The 24,516-nt window shown below is 53.1% G+C and overlaps 1 protein-coding gene across 3 annotated transcripts in view; it reads left to right on the forward strand.

Annotated features, from left to right (window-relative positions):
* The window catches only part of LOC122366401 (chondroitin sulfate synthase 1-like), an 86,192-nt gene that overhangs the window by 16,225 nt on the left and 45,451 nt on the right, over window positions 1-24,516 (forward strand). For all 3 annotated transcript variants that reach the window (XM_043338629.1, XM_043338638.1, XM_043338647.1), the window contains one exon: window positions 4,952-5,122. In XM_043338629.1, the coding sequence (XP_043194564.1) occupies window positions 4,952-5,122 (171 nt within the window). The remainder of the gene's footprint in view (window positions 1-4,951; window positions 5,123-24,516) is intronic.

The following is a 24,516-nucleotide window of genomic DNA, read 5'->3' on the forward strand; positions in this document are numbered from 1 at the left end:
ACCTTCCCTGGAAATCGTCACGGTCGTGCCGGGTGTCTGGTGACGTCAGATCACGTGATGATGCCAGTAAGAACTCCCTTCAGCCGGTTCCGAGCTACATACGCCTTGCACCCTTTTACATAGGGCATCTTCGGGCGCCGGGGACCGCGCACTGGCCGGTCGCGGGGCCTCCAGCCGGGCTCGGACGGCCGGCTAATCGACAGTCGACTCGCCTGGCTCGGCCACGGTGTCAGCCGGGACCAGGCGCCGGTCGGGCCGGGCCGCCGAGCCACCGAGCCGCGCACTGGTGGCCGCGGATGCTCCGGCTCCAGCTAACGGTCCGTGACGCGACACCGCCCTCCCCAGCCGGGCCTGTGGCGGCGCGGCGGCGCAACGCACCACGCCGGCCGGCCGGCCGGCTGAGGTCAAGGCCCAGGCCAGAACTGGTCGGGCGGGTGGGGCCGCGGCGGTCAGAATGGCCGGTGTTGACGTCAATGTCGCCGCAGACCTGTGTGGGGTCTTTATTAATGGGGATTGATGAGCACCTGTTCTTAAAGCTGAAGATATGTGTTTTCTTGAGAGAAGATAAAAAGATCCCGGACTCAAAGCCGTCTGTCGATGCACTTGTCCATTAGAAAATTTCGCACCATTTGTTCTGAAAATTATTTTTAGAACTTGCAAATGATTCAGCTGGCTCGCCTCTATTCGCATATATGTTCGATGAAATTATGGCATGTGTTTGATGGATGCCTACACTTCATGATCTTATAAAGCGCAACTCAACTTCAGCAATGCTTTTTTCGCTCACATGAGTGTGTAGGGCATGACCTATAGCGCTTGCCGCCGTGTAGGAAGGTTTAGCACACACCTTTCAGTTAAATTCATTTTATCAGATATCTGAACGCAAAACTGTACACTATTTACCTAGTATGTCTTTCATATCCCCTTAATAAGACAAATTATAATTACATATCGAAGCCTGATATTGTGTGATTGCTTCCGAATACCACAAATCATGCGCTAAATCGGATGCATGTGACGTTTGAACGATAACGTATGCTAAAAATACCTCTGTCTGATCATCCATAAACAAGAAAAAATCTATCCAACCTCAGTGCATGCTTGTTTGTGTGCTATAATGATCAACCATAGATAAAATGAATCCAATGGCTTACCCCGTTATGGCGATCTTGACACGGTGTTTTTTTTTTTTTTTTTTGCTTGCCTTGTCGATTGCCTGCAGCCTGCAGGTTATAACTTATAATGCGTCTCCTCTTCAGACCTTTGCTATCGAAAGTAAGTGCATGTTCGCTTGTTGTCGATGGATTGCCAGTCATGGTTTTATTATTTGTAGGACAAGGTTTTATAGGTGCTTGTAAGGATGTTTCGCTTAGATCATTTCTGGACATAACGGAGGAGAATGCGGTGCCCCTGCAAAACATCAAGATGGGTACAGCGTAGTAACTTTTTTTTCTCGTAGATTCTGCTGATTTTCATAGGCTGGAAGTAAAACCCAGCGTATTGACAGCTAGCGGGGAATTGATAATGTCGAAACTGAAAATGCCAATGACCGAGCGAAAGCAAGCATACATACTTTAGTGCGGAATGCGAAGTAAAACCGTCGAACGTTTTATGGCTTTTCTATTTGTCCTATTGATAAAAGTGAGCACTGTGCACGCCGGCCTCACTCTCACTGGGAAGTCTGTGGCTCCTTTTTTGACGTTTTTTATGACATGAGTGTGACCAGCAACAAACAAACGGTCGAGAGAAACCCGGCACCGCGTTCCTAGCTTTCAGTGTGTTTTTCTGACAAACCTTGGACCCGCCTATTTTTTTCACGGTGACCCGACTGCCCTCCACCTAACGGCGAGCCGGCCGATTCATGGACCTCAGGGCGCCGACGCCCACGATCGCTGAACAATGCCGGATATCTGCAGCTGAACCTTTGGCCGCTGTGGCTGACCGCCCGCCCCGCCCGCCGGCACCGACGCTCCATAAATAAACGGGCCACACATCGGCACCTTCGCCCCCCCCCCCTCCCTCCGCCGGCCCACGCTCCGGGCTGGCTTCAATTCATCCCCCATGAACTGCCAGTCAACTTTCGGCAAACGCCAGAGCTGGTGCTGCCGTATGTTACAGAAGGCGGCGGGGTTCTCAATGAAGTGATAGTCTCTGTGATGGCGACCGACTGGTATATCTCTTTCGGCACTCACGCCTGGCCGTGGCTGCGTGACAGATTTGTGCACTGTGCAGCGTGCATCAGTCTGCGTCAGTCGGCGGCCCTGCATTGGGGTTTGATTTCCTCGGAGCTGGCAGCGCCGGGATGGTAGAATTGTGTATAGAAGACTCATAGCAAGCAGCCTCCAGCGACCTTGGGTTTGACCTATCGAGTCACAAAGCCATCAGATCAGCATCGATTCAACGGCCAAATGAGTCTCGAAAGGAGCTAATCTTTAGCGGCGACATCGATCCGGGCTCGTCCAGGTGGAAATCCTGCGGCTCTATTATTTAGTGATGAGACCGGTGGCTGCCATTACCTGTGGGAACATTCAGAGGAGTGCCCGATGAACAGAACCGACCGCTGTGCTCGCGTGACGTCACGATTCCGGTGCTGTGACGCTGGTGTCACAGGGGGATTGTCGGGGCGTGTCGGCGCCGGGGTCGCGGCTCAGAGTCGAAACCGCACCGCGCTGTGCGGGCCGCAGTGTTACACCCATTATGTAAGAGGGATGGGCCCCAGGGACCGACAGGAAGAGGTCAGATATGCCGCCACTATAGAGGAAAACCCTGCTCACAGACGAAACCCTTGTATGCTTCATGAGCAGCTACAAAGCTACGACAATTAACATGTGTACTCGTACATGCATGCCTGTGCCCGGTGTGGACCGGTAATTAAATTTAGATTACTGGCCTATACGCCGTGCACAGGTGTAATGGGGAGAATGACCCCAGCGACATTACCTAACTTCGTAGGACATCCATTCCTAATGGTAGTGTCTCCAAGTAATGGTATCCTCTCCATCTTCCCTATGTTGAATGTGTCAACGACGAGCCCGAACGTCTTTGAATATACCTATGTGTTTGAAGGCATACCTGAAAGACAGACGTATGCTGAATGGACACTGTCGGTTAAGGTTCAAGCCGAAGTTCATGTCAATAAATGAGTGACACATTGACATCACAACTTGTCAAACACTTCTATTGTTAAAACAATCTATTCGATTTCAGCGGGGCTGCCCTCCTAGTGGGGCAATCGATCAGCTACTCAGATTCGTGGGTGGAACTGGACAGATGTTGCCTAACGTTTCCTTTTCCAACATGCTAATGACCAGTTTCTGAGGAAGGACCTGTTTCTATCTCACAACGAAGTAAATTGTTACAGACATACGTCTTAGCTAAAACGATAACGCATTGTATCTTCTTCTCGTTTGCATTGTTCTCATCCGACAATGTCTAATAAACGGTGGCTGTTTTAAGATTTCAACGTGACTGGAGCCGCCGGGACAAGATTTAGCTATTTGAAGATCCGCCACCGTAGTTATAGTGGTTGTTAGTGACGTCCTTTTTGTTTCTGACGTCGGGTAGAACGCCGATGAAATAGTTCCGTGCTTCGACAGCACCCGGACAGCATCATCGTTTTCCCATCTCTAGCTCCGTATCTGTTTCAGATGGCAAGTTTGCTCAGCGGCTCATTCTCTGTGAATTGATAGCTAATCGGCTCATCTCGGTCCACACTGACCCTGCTGACCCGACTCGGGACGGAAGCTCATTAGCTGTGGGTCCACGGGTGGCTGCGGTCAGGGGTGCCGTCCCATCCGCCTGCCTGTCGACCGGTTCCACCTCGCCGTGGACCTGTGTCTCTGTCGGCGGCGGTCAAACGTTGCACAACAGTCCAGGCGTGCGACCCGCGCCGAGCTCGAGGGGTACATCGGCACTGAAGTGTCCCGGAGGGCCTCTGAGGACGGCTATAGGAGACTGAGAACTCCGCAGACCCCGATAACGCCGAGTTCAAGAAAGGCTTTGATAATTTAAAAAAAAGATTACCTATAAAAAGATCGACAAATGAGCTGTTTCCAGGCCTACCGATGTTTCGGTAGAACGGTATGAACCATGTGGTATGAAGTACGGAATAACAGTAGAAATGAAGGATTGCATCTTCGACTACCGATGAAGGGGATTAAAGATAATAAATACCAGTCCATAGCTCGTGGAATCTTTGGCAATGACGTAAGTGCCGATGACTGGGCCTGGTTGAGTGGCGCCTCGGTGGCTGCGGATGACCGTCCTCTCTTCATCATCAGGAGGAGCGGTCATCGAAAGTCCTGATTCCACAGCGGCAGTAGAGATTCCTCGCCAGTGATGTGGCCATCTAAGCGTTAGGGTTTTTTATCTCCTGTCGTGTGTGTGTGATGTCATCCTGGTCCGTTCGATCGAGGTGTCCCGTTACGATCGGATGGTGATTTACTGTAATATCACCGGGTGCTGGACAATTAAAAGTAACTGGATATTTGATGTACCTTCTGTGAAACAAAGTCGACACAGTGCTGTTGTTCTACCAAACAGGAACTAACGCAGAAAAGAGCGTTCGGGTCATATTGAGTGTAATCCATATGACATTTCTGCAGCGAAGGATATTTGCTTTTCAACGTACATCAAAAGCATCAAAGCTGTGTTTCCTGCTGACGGGTTTGCAGCATTGCTCACTCACTATATCTTTCGGCGCAGTGCAATAACACGTCTGGTATGTGTTTACACAAGTCCAAACCGTCAGGATTAGTGGTAGAATGTGTGCAAGAAGCTTTTTTCTATTTTGCGCACATTAGTCGCTAATTCCTCCGTGTATCTACACGCTTAGCGACATTCTAATAGTTTTCGCCCGTTTGCAGGCTGTTCTATCAAGCAAACATCCCGCAGACTCGCGTGCTGTTTTCGACTTGTCGACCCTAACTCCCATCGTGTCTGTCTCCCGCAGGACAACTACTGCATGGGCGGCCCGGGCATCGTGATGAGCCGCGCCACGCTGGCGCTCATATACCCTCACATCCGCCAGTGTCTGGCCAACCTGTACACCACCCACGAGGACGTCGAGATCGGCCGCTGCGTGAAAAAGTACGCCGGCGTCAGCTGCCTCTGGAATTATGAGGTGAGTCCGCTGAGCGTAGCGGCTTGGGCACACACACACATGACGCACACATGCAGGAGCTGTGGGGACACACACATGGAGCGTTGTGCGGTCATCACTGTTATGGTTGGCTTTGGCAGTGCGAGCTCAGTTTCGAGCAGATACTTTGTGGCAAGGATGCGGCTGTATGCGATGAAGCGAGTGGACAATTGTATCGCTTATTGATAACGAATAACATGCTCGACCGTGGCAACAGCCTCGCTTCAGGCTGCAATACCGACCGAACACGATCTCTATCCGGTGCGTGATATCGTCACGTTCTTTCATAACCAAACCCGCTTGGTTTTTCATCGACTCTGGTGTAATTACGTGAAGAAGAACGTCCTCTGCTGTTCTTTTCACGCCATGAAGTGCATGGCTTTTCTGGTGATCTTGCTTTAGGGCGTTTCAGCGAAGCATGTTTAGCTGTCCGCCCCCGGAGAAATTCCGTCGTAGATTATCTCCTACTTGTCAATGGACAAGGCCGTCGGAGGTCGACTTTTATGGCGTAAATATGTCCAATTTCGTTTCTTTCACAATGGAGTTTATCACACCTGCCTACCAATTACAAGAGGACAGGTTCCAGCAGCTATGGGTCTGTCTCTAATTATTTTCGCTGCCTAGCCATACGCCCACTACCGTGACAACATGCCTACACGTTATATTTCGATGAATATTAAAGCGGGATTTATTCAAGACCTTATGCATAATGTTACTGCAAATACGACGCGCAAGACTCCCGTCGCATTGAAATTGCTAAGGTGCGAATAAGTGCCCATTTCACAGAGTTGACTAAATATATGTTCATAGGATGTCTGCTAACCTATTTATTCATTATGGTATTGTTTGTTGGATAAACAATCACCACTCCACTGCGCAGCCTTGTCCGGAACTTTCCTGTCAATTCTTACTGTTCTCAGTCGTTTGCGGTAACCTACACATAAACGAAATGATAAACCATTCCATTATTTACCAATGCCTGCATTGTGCAGCGATAATATTCAGGGTTACTTTTACAGGAAAAGTTGAGAGGGGGAATAAAGTTCGGGGCAAAGGCGGATCCAGGGGCATCTGAAAGGGGGGTGGGCGGCAATACCATTAGGTTTTTCGTTAGGATGGAGCCCGCAGAACCTTACCTACCCCCAAATCCTATTCTTTCCTCGGGTTTCAGCCACTTTATTTTGGAAGGTTGCCAAAAAATAATTTTGCTAAAAAATATATGCACCTACCTTGGCTGTAAGGGGCGGGGAGGTCCCAACTCGACTGCGCCCTTGCAAATGCCAATCAGTAGTATCAACCTATCAGTGGTATCAATAACTAGTAGGTATACCCCGGCCAAACATTAAGTAACGCCTTTCTAAAGAGAGAGGTTAATCCGCGCCCTGATTGGAGGTCATTTTGGCCCCCATGTGGGTTTTCTTGAAAAGCGAAAAACGGCGGCGCGCAGCGCCGCCAAATTTTTAGTACCTTACCGGGCATCAATTTGAAACCTTCGCACAAAATTTCAAGTCTTAGGTCACCTTAGGTCAGGAGTAATTGATGTCAAACTGTTCGAGCAAAAATGAGCAAAAAACATGAAATTCTTAAACGCTCACAAAAGCTACAGTTAAGCAATTCCAAAGTTCTTTGTGTGGTCGTGTATGTAGAGAAACGACGGCGCTACAAAACTGCAACCTCTACAACTACAAGGTGGGCAGTGATATCCGAACAAAAACTAATGAAGCACAAAACTTGAATTATTATTATTAGTAGGTATTAGTGAGCAGTGAAAGTTCCATTGGGAAAGCCGGCTGTGATGAGGTACATTTTTTTGCGCCCTGCTCTGCATGCAAAGCAGATGAACGTGAATGCTGCATAAAGAGAAAAGTCATTTATTACTCAAAGCTTTGATGCCTATGGGACAAAAATAACGTTGTTTTTCCTTCAATGATTCCGGTTTGGAGGATGGTTAAACACGGCCATTGTCATATTGGGACAAAAATTTTATATGTCTGGCCTTGGCGTCGATGAAAAAGTGAAAATAATCGTGAATAAATGGGTCGTTTCTGAGAAAGAACATGCAGAATATAAAAGGGGGTCCAAAAGGGGGTCACCTTCTTTTTGCGTCAAAGGAGGGGCCATGGCCCATTGCCCCCCTCCCCCTGTATCCACCCTTGGTTCGGAGAGGTAATCCCGTCCCCCGCCGGTTTCTACGCCGACGCCTGTACCGATATGTCAGTGATTGCGAAAAGACGGAAGAGACAAGACAAGAGACGGTCCCACCGACTATCCGATCGGTATCGGGTCAAATCTGGAGTTCCTGCTGCACTGAACGTAAAATGGTTGGATGGAACCGAAAATTGAAAATTAATAATTATCTTCACGCCAGCAACGTTGATTGATGACGAGAATCTGATTAACGATGACTATAGAATCTGAATAGCGAATTGATTGAAAATGGGCTCCAAAATAAATTTGAAAGGGGGAAATTCCCCCTTCCCTCCCTAGCCGTTCAGACACGATTTGAAAGGGGGAGCGGAATTTTCGAAGGGGGGAAATTCCCCTCTTCCCCCCCTTTAAAAGTAACCCTGATAATATTCCTTCATTTCCTGTCAATTTTCGTGACCTTTGCTATGCATTGAAGTTTTGCAATAATGGCCGCACAATTTGACCTTCTCGTTAACCCCGCTCTGAATACTCAAAAGATGAAGTAGTATCCTCGCTACCATCCGCGCCCATGGCCCTCGCCGAAGTCCTCGTCATCACAGCGGGGTCAGCCGACGTCAGCTCCAAGGCCCTATATACTGTCAGCTCGCTCGCTGTATCCAACCACTCGGCTCACCTGATCCGGCCCCGATCATGAGTCAGCGTGAACGCGACAGGCCATTGTCTGACGGCCGAGCAGCCGCCGCCGAATCCCATTGTTGGCCCGCTGAAAGAAAGATGGACCCCTTCAGTTGTTGGAGCATGCTCGTTTGTGCTCTTCCTGCATGTGAGGAGGTAAGATGGGACGACGTTCCATGTTCGTTGTGCATCTTAGCGAGAGAACGAAATGAAGCTGCTTGGCGGATGAACAGATTGACTTCCTGTCGGAAACCTGTCGGAAACCTGTCGGTATTTTTAGCAAGGGTAATGTTTCGGGAGCCCGATTGAATCATTCGCGTTTACGACGTTGCTCGTGCTGGCTCATTAAATTACCTTTCATCCGGCTCGTGAAGCGCTGATATGCCTTTGGCACGACGCCTGCAGTGGGCGTTTCTGGCCGCTATCTTTACCCCGCGGGCCTATTTACCTCCTTATCGGTGCAAGATCCGCTCTCATATCGCCGGCGCCGTTTGAATGGGTCGGCCTCGGGCCCGGATACCGAGGAACCAGGAATGTCTGGCGTCATCAGTTACGGCGAACGGAGCAGGCGTGTCTGGCGAGTCCTGTGAGAGGTGACTGCGGCGGCCCGCGGCGCCGGCCTCGCCAGTGACGCGGCGCTCTTCCTCGCATGTTGCGTCACCTGCACCTGGACGTCTGCAGTTCATCTGGAAAGGCCGCCGGGCGCCCGACGCAGCGACACTGTGTGCCGTGTACACTGACCAGTGGCCACCGTTCAACGTCCATCCCGCTCCCCGGTGGTCTCACCAAACAGCTTGGCGGGCCGGAGAGCGCGGTGGCCTTGTCAGGCAGACGGGACACACAGAGCGACCGCCGCTACTGACCGCTCGGCTGGACCGGCTCGCTGGTGGAATGTGTGGGCCGGCTTCACACATGGCGCTTCGCGCGGCTCACAGAACGGCGGCCGACGACCTTGGGGCCGCGCTCTCCGCCCTCTCCTTCCCTCCCCCTCTCTCTTTCTCTCTCTTTCTCTCTTTCCGCTCGCCGCGTCGCCCTCGCCGCGCAAGGTGTTGGCGACGGCGACGGTGCACGCTCGCCTCGCTCCGCTGTGGGGTCGAGCGGTCGAAACCTCCGGAAGTGCGTTACCGCAACTCTCGCCTCTCGGGGACAGCAGTTCGGTGGCACTTCCGCGATTGCGTGAGCCCACTGCCGGCTGTCCGAGGGGTGTGAGTCAGGCCGGACGGCGCGACGTTTAGGAGCGATTGATCGTGGGTACCCAGTGTGCGACTGGGGCTCTCACGAGCGCCCTGTCGCAGCTGCCACGGACAGCGCGGCGAGTGGCGCCGGCAGGCGTCCTCCACACGGCCTTGGCGTGCGCTAATGACACGGAGCGCCGTTGGCTGCGTCCAGCGGGGCCAAACGGCGGTCAGCCGTGCGGCCGGCCTGCTCCAGAACTCTGCGAAGCTGCCTGCGGTACTACTGGCAGCAGCTGAAGGCCTGCGGTGACCGGTTGCGGCGGCGCCAGTGGCCGGTGGGTGGCCCGGAGGCGGTCCGTGGAAACGTCAGGCAGTTGGAATGGAAGGAGAGGACAGGAGGGTCACAGCAGTGCAGCCGAGCGTGGCAGAGGCCAGCCGGGCCCCCTCTTCCGCCGACAGGAGACACGGATGCCTGCCGGCGCCTCACGCATCACTTGACGCACTAATGCCCTCCTATATCTGACGGTCAGATCCATTACGAAATCGGCGCCACCGCAAGGCTACTGGAAGAGCCATGCCACTTGCTGCACACTTTGCTCGATCGGCGTAGACTGGCTGCAGCCTCGCCGGCAGCAGCCGCTCCTCACGAACCTTGATGATAGCCCGCTGATGGCCACGATTGTCGGACAGACTCATCTGATGTTGCGCCAAGGGCCAAACCCTTTGGTGCATGACATCGGAGACATCTTTCGCCTTGGCCCGATATGGTGTATCTGACGAAAAGGTAAAAGGTCCGCCCATGCTCTGCAGAATCCTTTCGCACCAACGCATTGTCCTTAACCACTTTGACGAGCAGCCAGCGTACCAGCGTACTTCATTTTAGTTTATGTGTGAATGGAGACTTATGAAGCCTGTCTGGTGGGTCTAAAAGTAACTATTCTTTTTGCATAATGGTTGCATGATAATGCTAAAACGTGTCTCTGCTAAACTAATGTTTCCGGCGTGCAATTAACAAACAACTTCTATTGTAAACCTTGAACAGTCGCAGGCAGAAATGCCGCACAATGCCTCATGAAAGCCTCGTCCTTGCTGGCTAGTGCACTTTTATCCCCCGAATGAAACATCCACAGACATGAAGCAGTTTTCTCTTGATGCACAAAGTCGCGAAGCCCCCGCTTCCAAGAATGATTGCTGACCTTTTGTCATCCAACCACTTAAGTATTCAAGTTGCAACTTTCGTTTTCTGCCGTGACCCACTTGGATTGAAGAGCTCATGGACAATTTGAGGCTGACGACAGTTGCAACCTTCACCTCCATTTCCTCCAACACTTCCACCGCCGCTGTCCCTTCGTCCGCCGCCAGACCGAACATCCTCTCATTGACGCGTCAGCCCGCCTTGCGCAAGGCGGTGGGTGTCGCGGCCGGGCTGGGCCTGGCGGCGCGGCGGCCGGGGCCCGCGGCAGGGTGGCCGTCGCCGACCCTGTTTGGGCAGGAGGGTCCGAGTTCAAACACCTCAGCCAGCGCCGGCGCCGGGAAAAACACATTTGGACGGCGCGGCGCGGCGCCGGCGCGCGCCGCTTTACGACCTGGCGCGCCAAATAGCCGGCGGCTGTCGCGGGAAGACCCGTGGCTGATCCGGCCGCCGCCTCCTGACCGCTCCGATAGAAGGAAGATCGCCGATCGGGCTGTCCCTGAGAGCCTCCATCGCCGGCCTGCGAAGAGCCGCAAACCCTCAGGCGGTGTCTTTTAATAGGAACTAATCCCCCGTGCCTTTGAGTCTCCATGACTTCCTGGCCGCCCGCTTCTGGCTTGGTCATATAGCTGGGCTGATCCGAAGACCATCTGTTTTAGAGACGCTGACCAAGCTGAATGGACCTAACGGATTCTTGTGATTGATTATCATTGCCGTCTCGGTGGAAGCTCGATCCAATATCTCGGATGTGATTGGTTATTGATGGCCAAGATTTGTTTTGGAGCGAATCACAGTATGTCAAACCGAAGTATATCAATGTGGAGCTCTACAAACGGACACGGTATCAACGCTAACTGGTGCAACAGCGACATCCTTGCTGCTGCAAGAAGTGTACGACGTACCACGAACTGTGTCCCACCTGAGGCCGACATTTCGCTAATTTAATTCGCTGTTCTAATGTGCGCTGATGGTCATTAATAGTATCCTGAAGGCCGTTTCGGACGGGATAATTTGAACGGGGAGCGAAGCACGGCTCCCGGCGGTAGGGATGGGAGCGTGGCGTCCTCAGCGTCCGGTAAGTACGATCGGCTCCTCTTGTCCCGCTGTTCATGGTACGATGATCTCCGCTCGCTCAATGCACGGAGCGAACCGCCTACGGGCCGATCGTCCCTTTTTCGGCTTGTCTGCATTGATGTCTCGTAAATAAACGTCCGCCAGCAGCGCGGCCGGCTATGATCTACACCGTGCACAGTGGCCGGTTTATTCCGAGTCCTGCAGCCAGCTCCGCGGGCGGTCGCGGCCTAAATTCCGCGGATCGGTCGTCTGGCTCCCGATATCGGGTTGTTTCCCACATGGTTGCGATATTAGGGCGGGTCCGAATGACAGTGCGTATTGAGGGCATATTTCGCTGTTGGCTAAGATATTAGATATACATAACTTTGTCGGCTAAGCGTTGTAGCAGCAGTTGCGAAAATGTGACCTTCGTCTGGTATCGTCTGCGATTATCGTAATCGTCATGCAGTGACGTGTCAAATCTTTTAATTGCATACTTTAAATGTTAAGTAATCGACATCGTCTGAGGTAGCCACATTTCAACGGCTAGTATCTATAATCTATTCACCGCGCGCGCCTTTTCTACACGTGCCTTCCGTAGATGAGTCGATTTCTGCGTAGACATAACATTAAGCTGATGCAGACCATCAGCATGCAGCATCGTCATCTGTTGGAGGTGGGGATTTACGATGGGGATGGGGAGGAGGCAGTGTGGTGGCATTTCCTGCTTGCCGTCCTCGTTCGGCTCTCCCTCTGAGTCCGGTGGATGTGTCTGTCTGCCTCCGACTTGGGTCTAGTTGATGAGCGGGGGTGCCGGCACCCCTGGCGGCGGTCAAGGTCTACGGAGTCGACGATTTAGCTGCCTGCCTCTGACCATGGCACTTCGGTAGGAGCGGCGGGAAGCAGCTCGAACCCGCCTCGTCCGTGGCTGAATCGTGGCCTCATCCCGGATAGTTTTTGTGGGACTCCAGCCCGCTGAGAAGAACCTTTGGTGGGTTGAAGGTGCCTTCTGGCGGACCAATATGAGCACGTGAAGCCGAGGTGGACTGGACGTCGACACGGCGGTGACAGAACCGGCGGGTCCGGCTTGCATTATCCAGCGCCGCTGACAGCCAGACTTCCAGCGATGCCCACAGCTAATTACACGCCTGGTGACTCTGCATAAGCGGCTCCGTGCTGACGACCCGCGGTATGAGGCCGAGACGGGGGACGTGTGATGCATGCCGTGCAGAAGGCTGTTGACTTCTGACCGCGTCCGCTGGCCAAATGCACCGCGCGTGAGTGTGCGCACTCCGCCACTAAGTGCGTGCCGAGTGTAGTTGCTTCATCACGCCTTCCGACAACGCTTTAGGGCATCGCAATCCCAGCGGCGGAGGTGTTTTCGGCCCAACTGGAAGGAAGGGAGTCATTTCCACAGGTTTGACAAGCGTAGTCCACCTGAGGCGGTTCGCGGACAAGTCAACAGGATAATTTATGTCGACGAACTGTTGCGCTCTCACGCTTACTAGTGCGATCTGCAGCTAGCGGGCAAAACCGAGTACAACGCGTCGAGCTGCAACTGCGCAATGTTGAAAGCGGTTTAGGTTGCTTGTTTAAGCCGACGACGTCATAGGGATGTGTGTGGGATCATCGCTGACCACGGGGCGTGTCCGACGCGGGATCCTGGATCCGCGCCGGAATATCCACCGGAATTCGTGCACTGTAATCCGGATCGCGCGCCTCCCCTGCCGTGTTACCCATCTCCACGTCTCGCTCTGAGGTCGGAACTTGTTCCATTAAGCTGGGTGTTGCATCGCTTCAGACAGTTGGCAACTCGTGGTAGAATGTCGTGGCGCAAGAATGTAGGCTGCTTTTGTTTTGCACGGGGATCACATATGTTGTCGTGTTGACGGCATGGGCTCAGGTGTTGCAAAAGTAATCAGACATGTCTGGCACATGGACCCCATCGCATTGGTGGGGAAGCTCAACACGTTGACGAAATGGGAGCTGGTCTCTTTGGCCTTATTGTGAAGGCGAAAACGTTGTTTCGTGAAACAAACGCTGCAAAGTCAACGAAGACCGCCACCGTTGAAATACACCAACTTGAACGGTGAACGTAAACGCAAAGCTAACCTTAGCGTGACCAGTGTCGAGAACTAAACGGTGGCTTAGAATAAGACTTTGAACGGCTCCCTCATTTCGTGTATTTGCCGTCATGCAATATCAGAAAGCTGGGCAATGCCCGGTTATATCTGGTTTGTCTGCATAGGCATAAAACACTCAACTTGACATTTGCACTAGTTACTTAGGCGTGCATGCAATATCCTGTAGAGATTCCATCGTAGCCTTAGTACCACAGCCTCCTTGCGGGGTGGTGAGCTCGTCCGAATGAACCGTGACGCACCCGAGCACCGTGTATCGGGCGGAGCCACGTCTGGCTCACTCAGCAGCTCAGGTATCATCAGTCAGCTCCCTGCAGCGATCCAAGCCCCGGACCTGCCCCGTCCTGCCGTCCAGCCTCAGCAGGTCGGCTCCACTGCACCGTTACCCAGCGAGGACCCGATAACCCAGTCTCGCGCGGAACACGGCCGTCATATCCACAATGGCATTATTGGGCAAGGCGCTCACCTTTCCGGGAGCGCTACGTGTCCGATGTGTCAGACTTGAATGGGGCGGTGTGACGCGGCAGTAACCGGCTTCATGCAGGAAAGTCACAGGGACTAAAACGTGGTGGTTTTATGGTGTGAACTGTGAATTACCTTTGTAGTTGTTGTCTCTAAGAAAGTCGTGCCAACTATCCTCATTGATTTATATTGCGTATTGTTCTCATCTGGTTTGTGTAGTAAAGTTTCATTCAGTATATTTAGTTACGCATCACATACGCTGTATGATATTGTGCCTGGTGTAAAGATGGTGCAGATGTTCTAGCCGGCATCCTGATTTGCTGCAAAACATTGGCTTCTGAGCTGAGTAACCTACATAGGTATATCAAAAGTGTCAACCACGTGCGGCTTACTCCTCTGGAAGCGTGCTATCACCTATAAATCGTGCCGCTTCAATGCTTGTCAGTCTTGTAGGAGCGGCCGTGACAGACATCCTTCTGTCTTCCACTAAATCCACAGATCACGCGCATTGAGCATTGAGCAAGCCGTTATCCTGCAGGAAGATGGAACCAACCACTGTTCCGCAACATTTGTCAAAGCATTGTTGGTATGCTAGAAAACTCGGTCAGCGTTGCTGCGTTTCCTACCGCAGACGTCTGTCGTCGTACACTGGGCTCGGGCAAAGGATCACCCAGATGACTGTTCGCATCGTTGCTCGGATCTTCGCATAATTGTCATTGTAGAAGTGTGAGCGTTGCGTGGTCCTTGCGGTCTAACCGTCGGCTTCCACCTCACGTGATTTCGTCAATGATGATAGACCATACCTATGCAGGGTCACGTTTCTGCTTCAGCACAGGGTCATGTCTCCCTGCTGGAAGACGGATAGTTTATACGTTTCGCTTATCGTTCGCCGTTGACTCATTGTAATTATCGCAAGTTTTCTCACAGTTTTACCGGTTCCCCCAGCGAACGGTCACAGTCCGTCCAGCCTAGACTATGAGGAATGTTAATGCATTCTTTGGAGTGGTCGGATAGGGTTATTTCGCTCTCTTAGCTAATCAGTTCAATGATTTTCACTGCAATTAATTCTGTTAAGTATGTATGCCAACACAATTTTCATTAAGTGAAGGAGAGTTATGAAATTATGATGAGCTCATTCTTTTGTTCGTCATTCGCTTTCCAAATTGTCGGATTCAAGATATGTTGACCCATTCTCCCTGACCTTTATCTGACCGAATATGTGTCAAGCTTATCATCAGTTTACTGTTTCATTTGATGCCAAGGTTTTCCACCCTGCTCTATGGTTGTGGTCTGTACATAGAAGCACAGGATCAGCGCGATTTGACCGCCAAGTTCGATCACCTCTCACGCCCGGGTCACCGGTCGGAATCGTCCGCTCTCAACTGGACGGGAGGCCGTCTGGAATCGGTGGACTAGCGTCTATTGCGCTGGTCAGCAGCATGACTGGATGCCGGCGGAGTGACTCAAAACCCGGTATCATGAACCGTCTGCATTTCTTATCAGCTCGCCGAGTCTTTGATTGCCAGCGGCCTGACCCGTCGGCAACTTCCCAAAGGCCGAGGCATTCATAAGCTCTTATCAGACGGGATATCCACGTAGCTACTTAGCGGAGAATGAACCCTGAAGGTTGTCATCCCAGAGAGCAGACACTAGTTCCGGAAAGGCCGGAGCTCTGTCCGATCCACTGCTTTGATTTATGTAGCTGTGAGTTGTCATGGCTCGGAACAATTGCCATCTTCTCACGGAGAGAGGTAGCTTTGGAAAGGCGTGTTGAGCCGATTCACCTTGCTGCCGCGGTTACGGACAATCTCCGAAGCTGCGTCTTCGATCAGACATTGCTCGTACGATGTGTCCAGTCCCCGAGCGGCGTACAATGTATCGTCGGGGGCCGGCGGACACCTGAGTCAGACGCCGCAGACCCCGGGGCCCCGTCAGTCCCCGTGACCCCGGCATCCATAGGCGTAGGAACGTTTTCGAAAGTGGGGGGGGGGGGGGGGCCAGGCTCCCAGAGGTCCAAAACCTAACCTACCCCCAAAATCCAATTTCTCCTCGGATTTCGGCCACTTTGTTTTCGCAAACATGCTCAGAGTTAAAAAAATCGAGGCAAAAACAAAAACAAAATTTGTTAAAATTTCAGGGAGACTCCCGTCCATAAACTCAAACTGATGGACGCGTTCCCCTGTCCTCCGCAGCCGTTGGCACCCATGCAAATTCCAGAGGCATCCATCAACTTTTTTCATTACGAGCAAGCGTGAAACGTGCAAAGCGAGTATTTTCAATATACCTATAAAAATCAGCATGAACGGCCCAGCTAGGCTCAGCCAGGCCTATAACGTTTTAAGAGGTTTTATATTAGCGACCACTGCAACTGGGCTGATTGACAATCAGAGGCCGGTGTGGGAATTTAACCCTCGCCCGCACATGCCATTTTCCCATCCTAGAACGCACATGGGGGGGGGGGGGTGGTTGCCACCCCCCCCGCGCCATTTCGTTCCTGTTGGAGATAGAGCTTAGCGGTAAAGACCAAAAAGATTCTTTGGGAAGAGACGAATCCAATGATACCCAGTTTTACCTTCTCAGGTCAGTCATTGACCTTCCAGGTCAGGTCAAACTAAAAAATGTTGCTGTTTTGGGTCACCGTTGGATATCAAGTGCGCTGCTTATCATATACCGATAACGATGCCGTTTTCTGGTGCCAAGCCAGCTAGAACCTCTTTCTCACACTACCCGACCAGGTTTTTGCTGCTGAGGTCATTTCAGGTCAAGTTAGGTCAAGGTCAATTATATGTGTTTGTATGTCTGTGTGTGTCTGTGTGTATACTGATGTGTGCACCGATTGTTTATGTGTCCATATTACATGAAATCATGATCTGAGAAGCTTTTACCAAAAATGCAGTCAAAAAACTTCACAAAAAGTAAATTCCGCTTGCCTAAAACGCAATTATCTTAGATGACCTAGGTTGACCTTGACCTTGACCTTGACATCTGTACATCGTCGAACAACATGTTCCATGATGGGTGGGAGGTAAGACTGGTAAAAAAGGCCGAAATCAAGGTGTCAAAAGCTCACAAGGCCCATAGCCAACGCAAGATGTCGAGAATTGGCCATTTGGGTCATGACATGACCTGAAAAACAAGGTCATATCTCCGAAACCAAAGGTCACAGCAACTTGAAATTTTCAGTGGACATCAAGAAAGGATAGAGGAGCAGCTATACGAAAAATCAGCCTTCTAGCTCTAAAAATGTTGAGTGCAGAGCAGAAAGACTGCCTGGGGGGGGGGGGTGGCAACCACCCCCCCCCCCCCCATGTGCGGGCGAGGGTTAAGAGGCCGGTCTGGGCCCTCAGAGGCCACTGTAACCCTCGACGGCCCGGACCTATAGTTTTCTACATACGCGCCGGCCGAGGGGGCGGGGGGCGGGTACGACCCCCTCGCCGTTTCGCCCCAGGTGGAGCTAGCGCGTCACGGAAAAACGAGCGTGTGCGCCGGTACAAGACGCAGATACCCGATTTTAAGGTCCTAGGTCAACCGGTGACCTCTGAGGTCAGGTCAAGTGCCTCAAGGCACGGTTCCGTTTTTGATGAATAACTTCGCAAAAAACGGCCGCAGAGCCACAATTTTGCCAGCATCGTGTTTGCCTCTCTCAGGCGCGTCGAATGATATACTTTTTGTTTGGGTGAGGTAAACTTAGGGTGTTAACCTCGGGTCACGGTCAGGTCAGCGCCCCCAGGTGGCTTTCCCGATCGTTAACTCAATTTGATCGAATTGACGAAAAACTAATATGACCCTTATAACTTCATAAATGACGTCGCGCAAGGTCAACATTGCAAAAGTGACGCATCGAACCTTGCAAGGAGTGCATTAAATCACGATTCGGTGTGCTTGAGATAGTTGGAGATCGTTCCCGGCGCCAGAAAAAGTTCAGCTTATCCCCATTGACTTATACCTAATGGTGAGGTCACGAAAATGACCTGACCTCATACGACCTTTAGGAAAAATCCGAGATGTACAAGTTGTGAGACTCCTAATGGATACTAGGTCCTCCAAGGTTCATTTCCCTGTGAAATCTCCTCTGGCAGTGAGGGCGTTGCGAAGTTGCGACATCTGAAGGCCGTGCAGAGGTTCACTTATGACCTCATGGGTCAGTGACCTGATCTGACCCGAAAATGCGGTTGGTGTCAAAAGATCCGGCTTGATTCAAAGGTCAGGTATGCCAAGCTTCAGCTCTCTATCGCCGGCGTGTTCGAAGCCATCGCGAAAAAAAAACCTTTGAATGGGCGGCGAGGGTTAAGGCCCTCAGAGACCAGTACAGGGCCTGCAAAGGGCAGGATGAGACCTTTAGATGCCGACTTGGGGCCATCAGAGGCTAATGTGGGTCCTTACAGGCCAGCATGGGCCCTCAGAGGTCAGTGTGGGACCCTAAAATGCCGGCATGGGCCGGTGTTGGACCCCAGAGGCCAGCAGAAGGCCCCCAAAAACCAAGATGGGCCTCAGAGGCCAGCATCGGGTCTTCAGAATCCAGTGCAAGGCCCTCAGAGGCTAATGCGGGTCCTTACAGGCCAGCATGGGCCCTTAGAGGTCAGTGTGGGGCCGTAACAGACCGACATGGGCGGGACTTGGAACCTAGAGATCAGCGGAGGGCCCTCATAGGCCAAGGTGGGCCCTCAGAGGCCGATGCGGACCCTTAGAGACCGGCATCGGATCTTCAGAATCCAGTGCAGGGCCCTCAGAGGTCAATGTGGGACCCTAAAATACCGGCATGGGCCGGTGTTGGACCCCAGAGACCAGCAGAAGGCCCTCAAAAACCAAGATGGGCCTCAGAGGCCGGCATCGGGTCTTCAGAATTCAGTGCGGGGTCCTCAGAGGCACCTAAAGGTTAGTCTTGGGACCCCAGAGACAGAAATGAGGCCACCAGAGGATGGTGTGAGGCTCTCAGACGCCGGCTGGGCCCTTGAGGCCGGTTTAGGGACCCTCAAATGAGGTCAATGTGGGTTCTCAGCGGTCAATGTGGGCGCTTGACCGGCACTGAAGGGCCCTCCGAGATCAGTGTAGGACCCTCAAAGACTGGTTTGGGAGTTGTTAATAGCTAGCGTGGGATTCTTGAGCCTCGTGACAATCGAATAACGGCCAGAGCCCCATACGCCCATGGGGCCCATTGGTTGTTGGGGGGGGGGGGGGGCGCAAATGATATGATGGCCCCCTGATTAGCCTTTGGAGGGGGAAAGGCATGGCCCTGATCCCCCCTCTGCGACCGCCACTGAACTGAAAGTGGAAGGGGGAGGGGCAGATACAGACATTGCTGACCCCCAGCCTGTTTGAACCGAGGCTGGGGCACGGTCACCCTGACCCCCAGCTAGTACGCCTTTGACGAACTATGCCGACCCCAAGCAGATCCGGTCAAGCGTTGGTCGTTTGTATACGTGTAGACGTGCCGTAAAGCTCGTTATTCGTCGTAGCTCTGTATTGCACTGTCACAAGTCCAGCACATCCGCAGTCCCAGCTCTCAGGTACCAGTCTCCCGGGCCGGCGGCAGATCAGAGCGAGGTCATCTCCGATCACGTGACCGCCCCCGGCAGCACACGCCCCGCCCGGGTCACGCAGACAGCCCCGGCTGGGCCGGCAGGGCCGTTCCGATAGAGCCCAGCCTCAGGACCGTTCTCCGCGCGGCCCGTCCGTATAACAGCCGAGCAGCCGTCTATACTGCACCCCGCAAAATAAAGTGCCTATACCGTTGAAGCGCAACTCGACACTGCGCAGCCCGAGACTGAGCCCGACGCAGTTAATGATTCACACGCTTAAGAATTGACACACAATCAGACACACGCGAACTGAGCGGAACTACAGTGGCGAAGCACAACCAACTCGTATTACGCACTACACAATCAGCCCTATTTCGTACACCCGTCAGCATACAGCGGAAACGAACACATCGAACAGCATCTCACGGGCAAACAGATAAGCACTCTAAATAAACAAACGCTCGATGCAATAAACAAACGCTCGATACAACCCTCCATTCCAGGATACACAATACACAACACCGAGCACACGACACATCTCATCTCATCTCATCTAGATCTCAGCTGATCAAGCACTAACTAGGAGCAAAACGGTCAGGGGGAACGCGCCTTCGATTGGATCGCCGAGGAGCAGCAGTCAAAACCACATCGTCCAACGGTACACCCTCCTCCGGTGTTCCGATGACTGCACTGGGGCTAACGTCCGTCAAATTACTGCCCGGTTCAAGATCCGAACTCCGACCACACTCGACAGTCTCCGCAGCCATTTCTACGTCACGTGGTTCCGCCGATGTTTCCCGGTTAGTGGGAATGATTCTGGTTTCCGGTGACCGCAGCCGGTCACCACCAGAGTCAAGTTCGGACAACCCCGCCGATGCTGAATCGCTCGGAGCGGGACTTGGCCGGACAGTCACGTCCCCGGCATCCAAAAATGAAAGCATGCCGATACCGGGCAGCCCATTAGCTGTCGGCTGAAGGGCTCCCATGACAGCGCAGGAGCCGCCAGACCAGCGCGGATCTCCCTCGGTTGCACACGCGGCCTGAGACAACGGAACAGCGCCACCTGGTGGCGTAACAGTCGTCGCGCTGTCACCATCGAACGCCGGCGCAGCAGCCCCACCGCCCACAGAAGCGCCGGAGCCATCCGATGGGCGCCCGCTGCTCGCCGTTACGTCGTAACGACCAGAGCTCGTCTCCCTCAACCCCCGGGAGTCGCTGGGCGAGCTCGAGTCAGCAGGTTTTAGACGATTATGATGGACTAGGATAGACTTCCCAGAGTTTTGAAGCTTCACCCGGTAGTTAACCTCTCCAAGCTTACGCAAGACCGTTGCCATTTTCCAGGGTCGCACAAATTTGTAATACTGCCCTCTTGGCACCACATTTTTGTACACAAACACCCCATCCCCAGGCTGAAAATTGAACTCATTCATCTTTTTCTCAAAAGCGCGTTTGTTACGCTCGTGACGTCTATTCGATGCTGTAATAGCGAATTCCCGTGCCAGACGAAGGCTTGTACAAAGGGTATCGATGTAGTCAGCGACACTTTTTGGCCTTGAGACTGCCGGCAATTCGACAGTAGCCTCGGCGGGAAGGCGGGGTTCCCGAGCAAACATGAGAAAGTAAGGGGAATACCCGAGAGAGGTGTGAATTTGTGAGCGGTATCCTAACATTAAAAGCGGCAAATGAATATCCCACTCCGAATGGTTGTCGTTGAGATAGCGGGCGAGCATGGCGATGATAGTACGCATCATTCTTTCGACCTTGGCGTTACCTTCAGGATGATACGGAGATATTTTTGACTTCTCTATGCCCAGAATCCGACAGGTCTCTGTGAGCACCGCTCCCACAAAATTGGCGGCACAGTCGGAATGTAACCGCCTGGGGACACCGAATCGCGCAATGAACTCGCTTACTAACGTAGACGCCACCGTAGTAGCCCTCATATCGGGCAACGGGTACACTTCGCACCAGCGTGTGAAATGATCACACACGACCAGTAAATGTTTGTTCCCACGCTCTGAGGTGGGGAGCCCCGTCAGGAAATCGATCGAGATCGTGTCGAAAGGTTCGTCAGAAAACAATTCTCCCATCGCAGCCCGAGGCTTTGGAGAAGGTCCGCTGTGTGAGGAGCATCGCTCACACTTCCTGCAGAACCTCTGCACCTCAGACGCCATTTTCGGCCACCAGAATCGGACTTTGGTCTGCTCAAGCAGCTTTTCTGGACCGAAATGTCCTCCTGATGGCCCAGAGTGGAGCGACATCAGGACACCCGGTACAAGCTGTCTGGGCACAACAAGCTGCAATTTCCCTCTTTCACCAGCGCGCCGCTTGTACGTCCTGTACACCACGCCATCGGTAAGTTGCAGCCGATCCCATTGTCGGTAAAGGTCTCTCGCTGATTCAGGCACCACAGCCCAGCGAGGTTTCGTCCCGGTTGACAGATGCCGGGCAATATCCCTGATCCCAGCATCCTTGTCCTGCTCCTGGCGGAGGTAGCCGAGAGACCAGGACCCAGCAGTTACCCGACGGGTCGCCGCATCATCGTCGGCCAGGGCAGCCGCCTCAGATCGACCGAGCGGCCGCGGCACAGACACCCCAGCGGACACACCGCTCGGCACTGGGGCCGCCGCGTCAGCGCCATCGAGCTGGCCGGTCCCAACCGTATTGCCAGTCCACTCCTCCGTCTGCGTCATCACGTCCGCACAATGGGACGGCTCAGCTTCCACCACCACCCGGTAACACTCTGGTGGAACCTGAACCTCTGCGTCAGCCCGATCAGGCGGCCGACGGCTAAGTGAATCGGCCACAGCATTCTGAGCCCCAGGACGGTACACAATATCAAAATCGAATTCGGCAAGGATTTCCAGCCAGCGAGCAATCATGCCCGACGGTTGTTTAAAATTCATCAGCCACTGTAAGCTAGCATGATCCGTCCGCAGACAAAATTTCTTGCCAAGCAGATAGTGACGGAAGTGCTGTACGAATAGAACACACGCAAGAAGCTCTTTTCGCGTTGTACTGTAGTTTCGTTGAGACTTTGAGAGCTTCCTGCTGGCAAACGCTATCACTCGCAGTTCGCCGTCCTGCTCCTGAAGGAGAACGGCACCGGCTCCGCGATCGGAGCAGTCACAGTCCAGTGTGAACGGACCGGCCTCTGGTCCGAACCTGGGCAGCGCAACCACCGGGGCAGCGATGAGAGCGCTTTTAAGTCTGTCAAATGATTCCTGAGCCTCCTCAGACCAGCGGAATTCGACGTCCTTGCTGGTCAATGTGAAAAGAGGGGCCGCCATCTCAGCGAATGATCGGACATATTTCCTAAAGAAAGACGCCAAACCCAGAAAGCTGCTGAGCTCTTTTGCCGTTCTCGGCACTGGCCACTGTGCGACCTGACGGACCTTCTCCGGATCAGCTGCCAAGCCGTCGGGAGACAGCACGTGCCCGAGGAAAGCGACTTCCGTCCGGAAAAGTGTACACTTTTCCGGGTTCAGCGTCAGACCAGCACGGTTCAGGCGGTCCAAGACTGCGTCTAGCTTACCCAGCACATCGTCAAAATCGGAGCCGTGCACTATGACGTCATCAAAGTAGTTGACGCAAATGGCTGGCCGCAGGTCACTCAATACAATATCCAACAACCGTGCGCACGTGGACGGCGCGGAACGACAGCCGAACGGCATACGAACGAATCTATGGGAACCGAATGGAGTGACAATAGTGGTTTTATCTCTGTCACACTCGTCAATGCTTATCTGAAAATATGCACTGTTTAGATCGAGGACGCACCACATTTTGGATCCAGAGAGCACGTCAAGAGTATCGTCCATCCTAGGAACCGGATAAGACGACGGGCGAGTGACTGCGTTCAGTCGCCTTAAATCGGCACACATCCTGTATTTTCCGGACTTCTTCCGCACCAAGCAAATGGGCGAAGCCCAACCACCCCCATCAGTCTCCTCGAGCACGCCCTGCCGAACCAAATCATCGATTTGAGCTCGCAGCTCGTTCCGCAGGTGAGGAGGCACCCGCCGAGCCGGCTGACTGACTGGCGAGTGATTTCCAGTGTCAATAGTATGTGAAACAACGGTAGTGTGACCCAAATGGCCATCAAACATGGATGCGTACTTATCCAACACGGCCTGCGCCCTGACTCGCTGCTCCTCAGTGAGGGGAGAGTCGCTCAGAGCGAACCGCTGACCCGTGATCTGGAGCCCCTCGGGCCCGACGTCAGAAGGCTCCTGCTGCTCCGCGAAGCCAACCTCCAACTGACCAATCTCGGCACGTTTAGGTAGGCTGATATATTCTGCTGTGATATTACGAACAACAAACGGAACACGGTCCCCCTCAACATGAACGAGGGAAGGTACGAACTCAAGTCCAGTAATGTTGAGAGATGGCTCCACGATAGCCGGACCAACATAATCGCAGTTCGGGACGCGCGCCGTGAGCAGTGACTCTCGCCCGGGCGGGATACTGACACTCGCTGGCGCCACCAACCGCCCGACCGACACGGCCTCGGCAGAGATGGACCGAACAGACTCCGACGGCGTCAAGACGAGCCGGCGCTCACTCAAGTCGATAACGCATGGGCATGCCTGAAGAAAATCCAGCCCCAACAGACACGGAACATCGATCGCATCGGACACGAAAACATTTAGATTTACAGGCAGGCCACCGATATGAAAGCACAACACAACCCGTCCCAACAGTGGTAAGTCTCCCCGCGCTGCAGTTCTCGCTCGAACCGGCGTCTTACGCAGTCGCGGGGTGTGTGGCAGCATCTCAAGAACTGCATGATGCATGATGCTAATGGTACTACCAGTATCAAGTAAACATTTGCACTCGACCCCAGAAACCTTAGCCACAAAACACATTGCCTGGTCCAGAGGGACCGAGCTGACATGATCACCGCTAGAGGGCTTTAGGGCCGCGGCTTCTCTGTTGGTTCCCCCGTGGCCCCCCGGGAGAACCCGCGACCGTTTCCCTGATACCTCCCACAGACCTGCGGCAGGTGTCC

This window comes from Amphibalanus amphitrite, unplaced genomic scaffold, assembly GCF_019059575.1.
Source record: "Amphibalanus amphitrite isolate SeventyFive unplaced genomic scaffold, NRLGWU_Aamphi_draft 000029F_arrow, whole genome shotgun sequence".
NCBI lineage: Eukaryota > Metazoa > Arthropoda > Thecostraca > Balanomorpha > Balanidae > Amphibalanus > Amphibalanus amphitrite.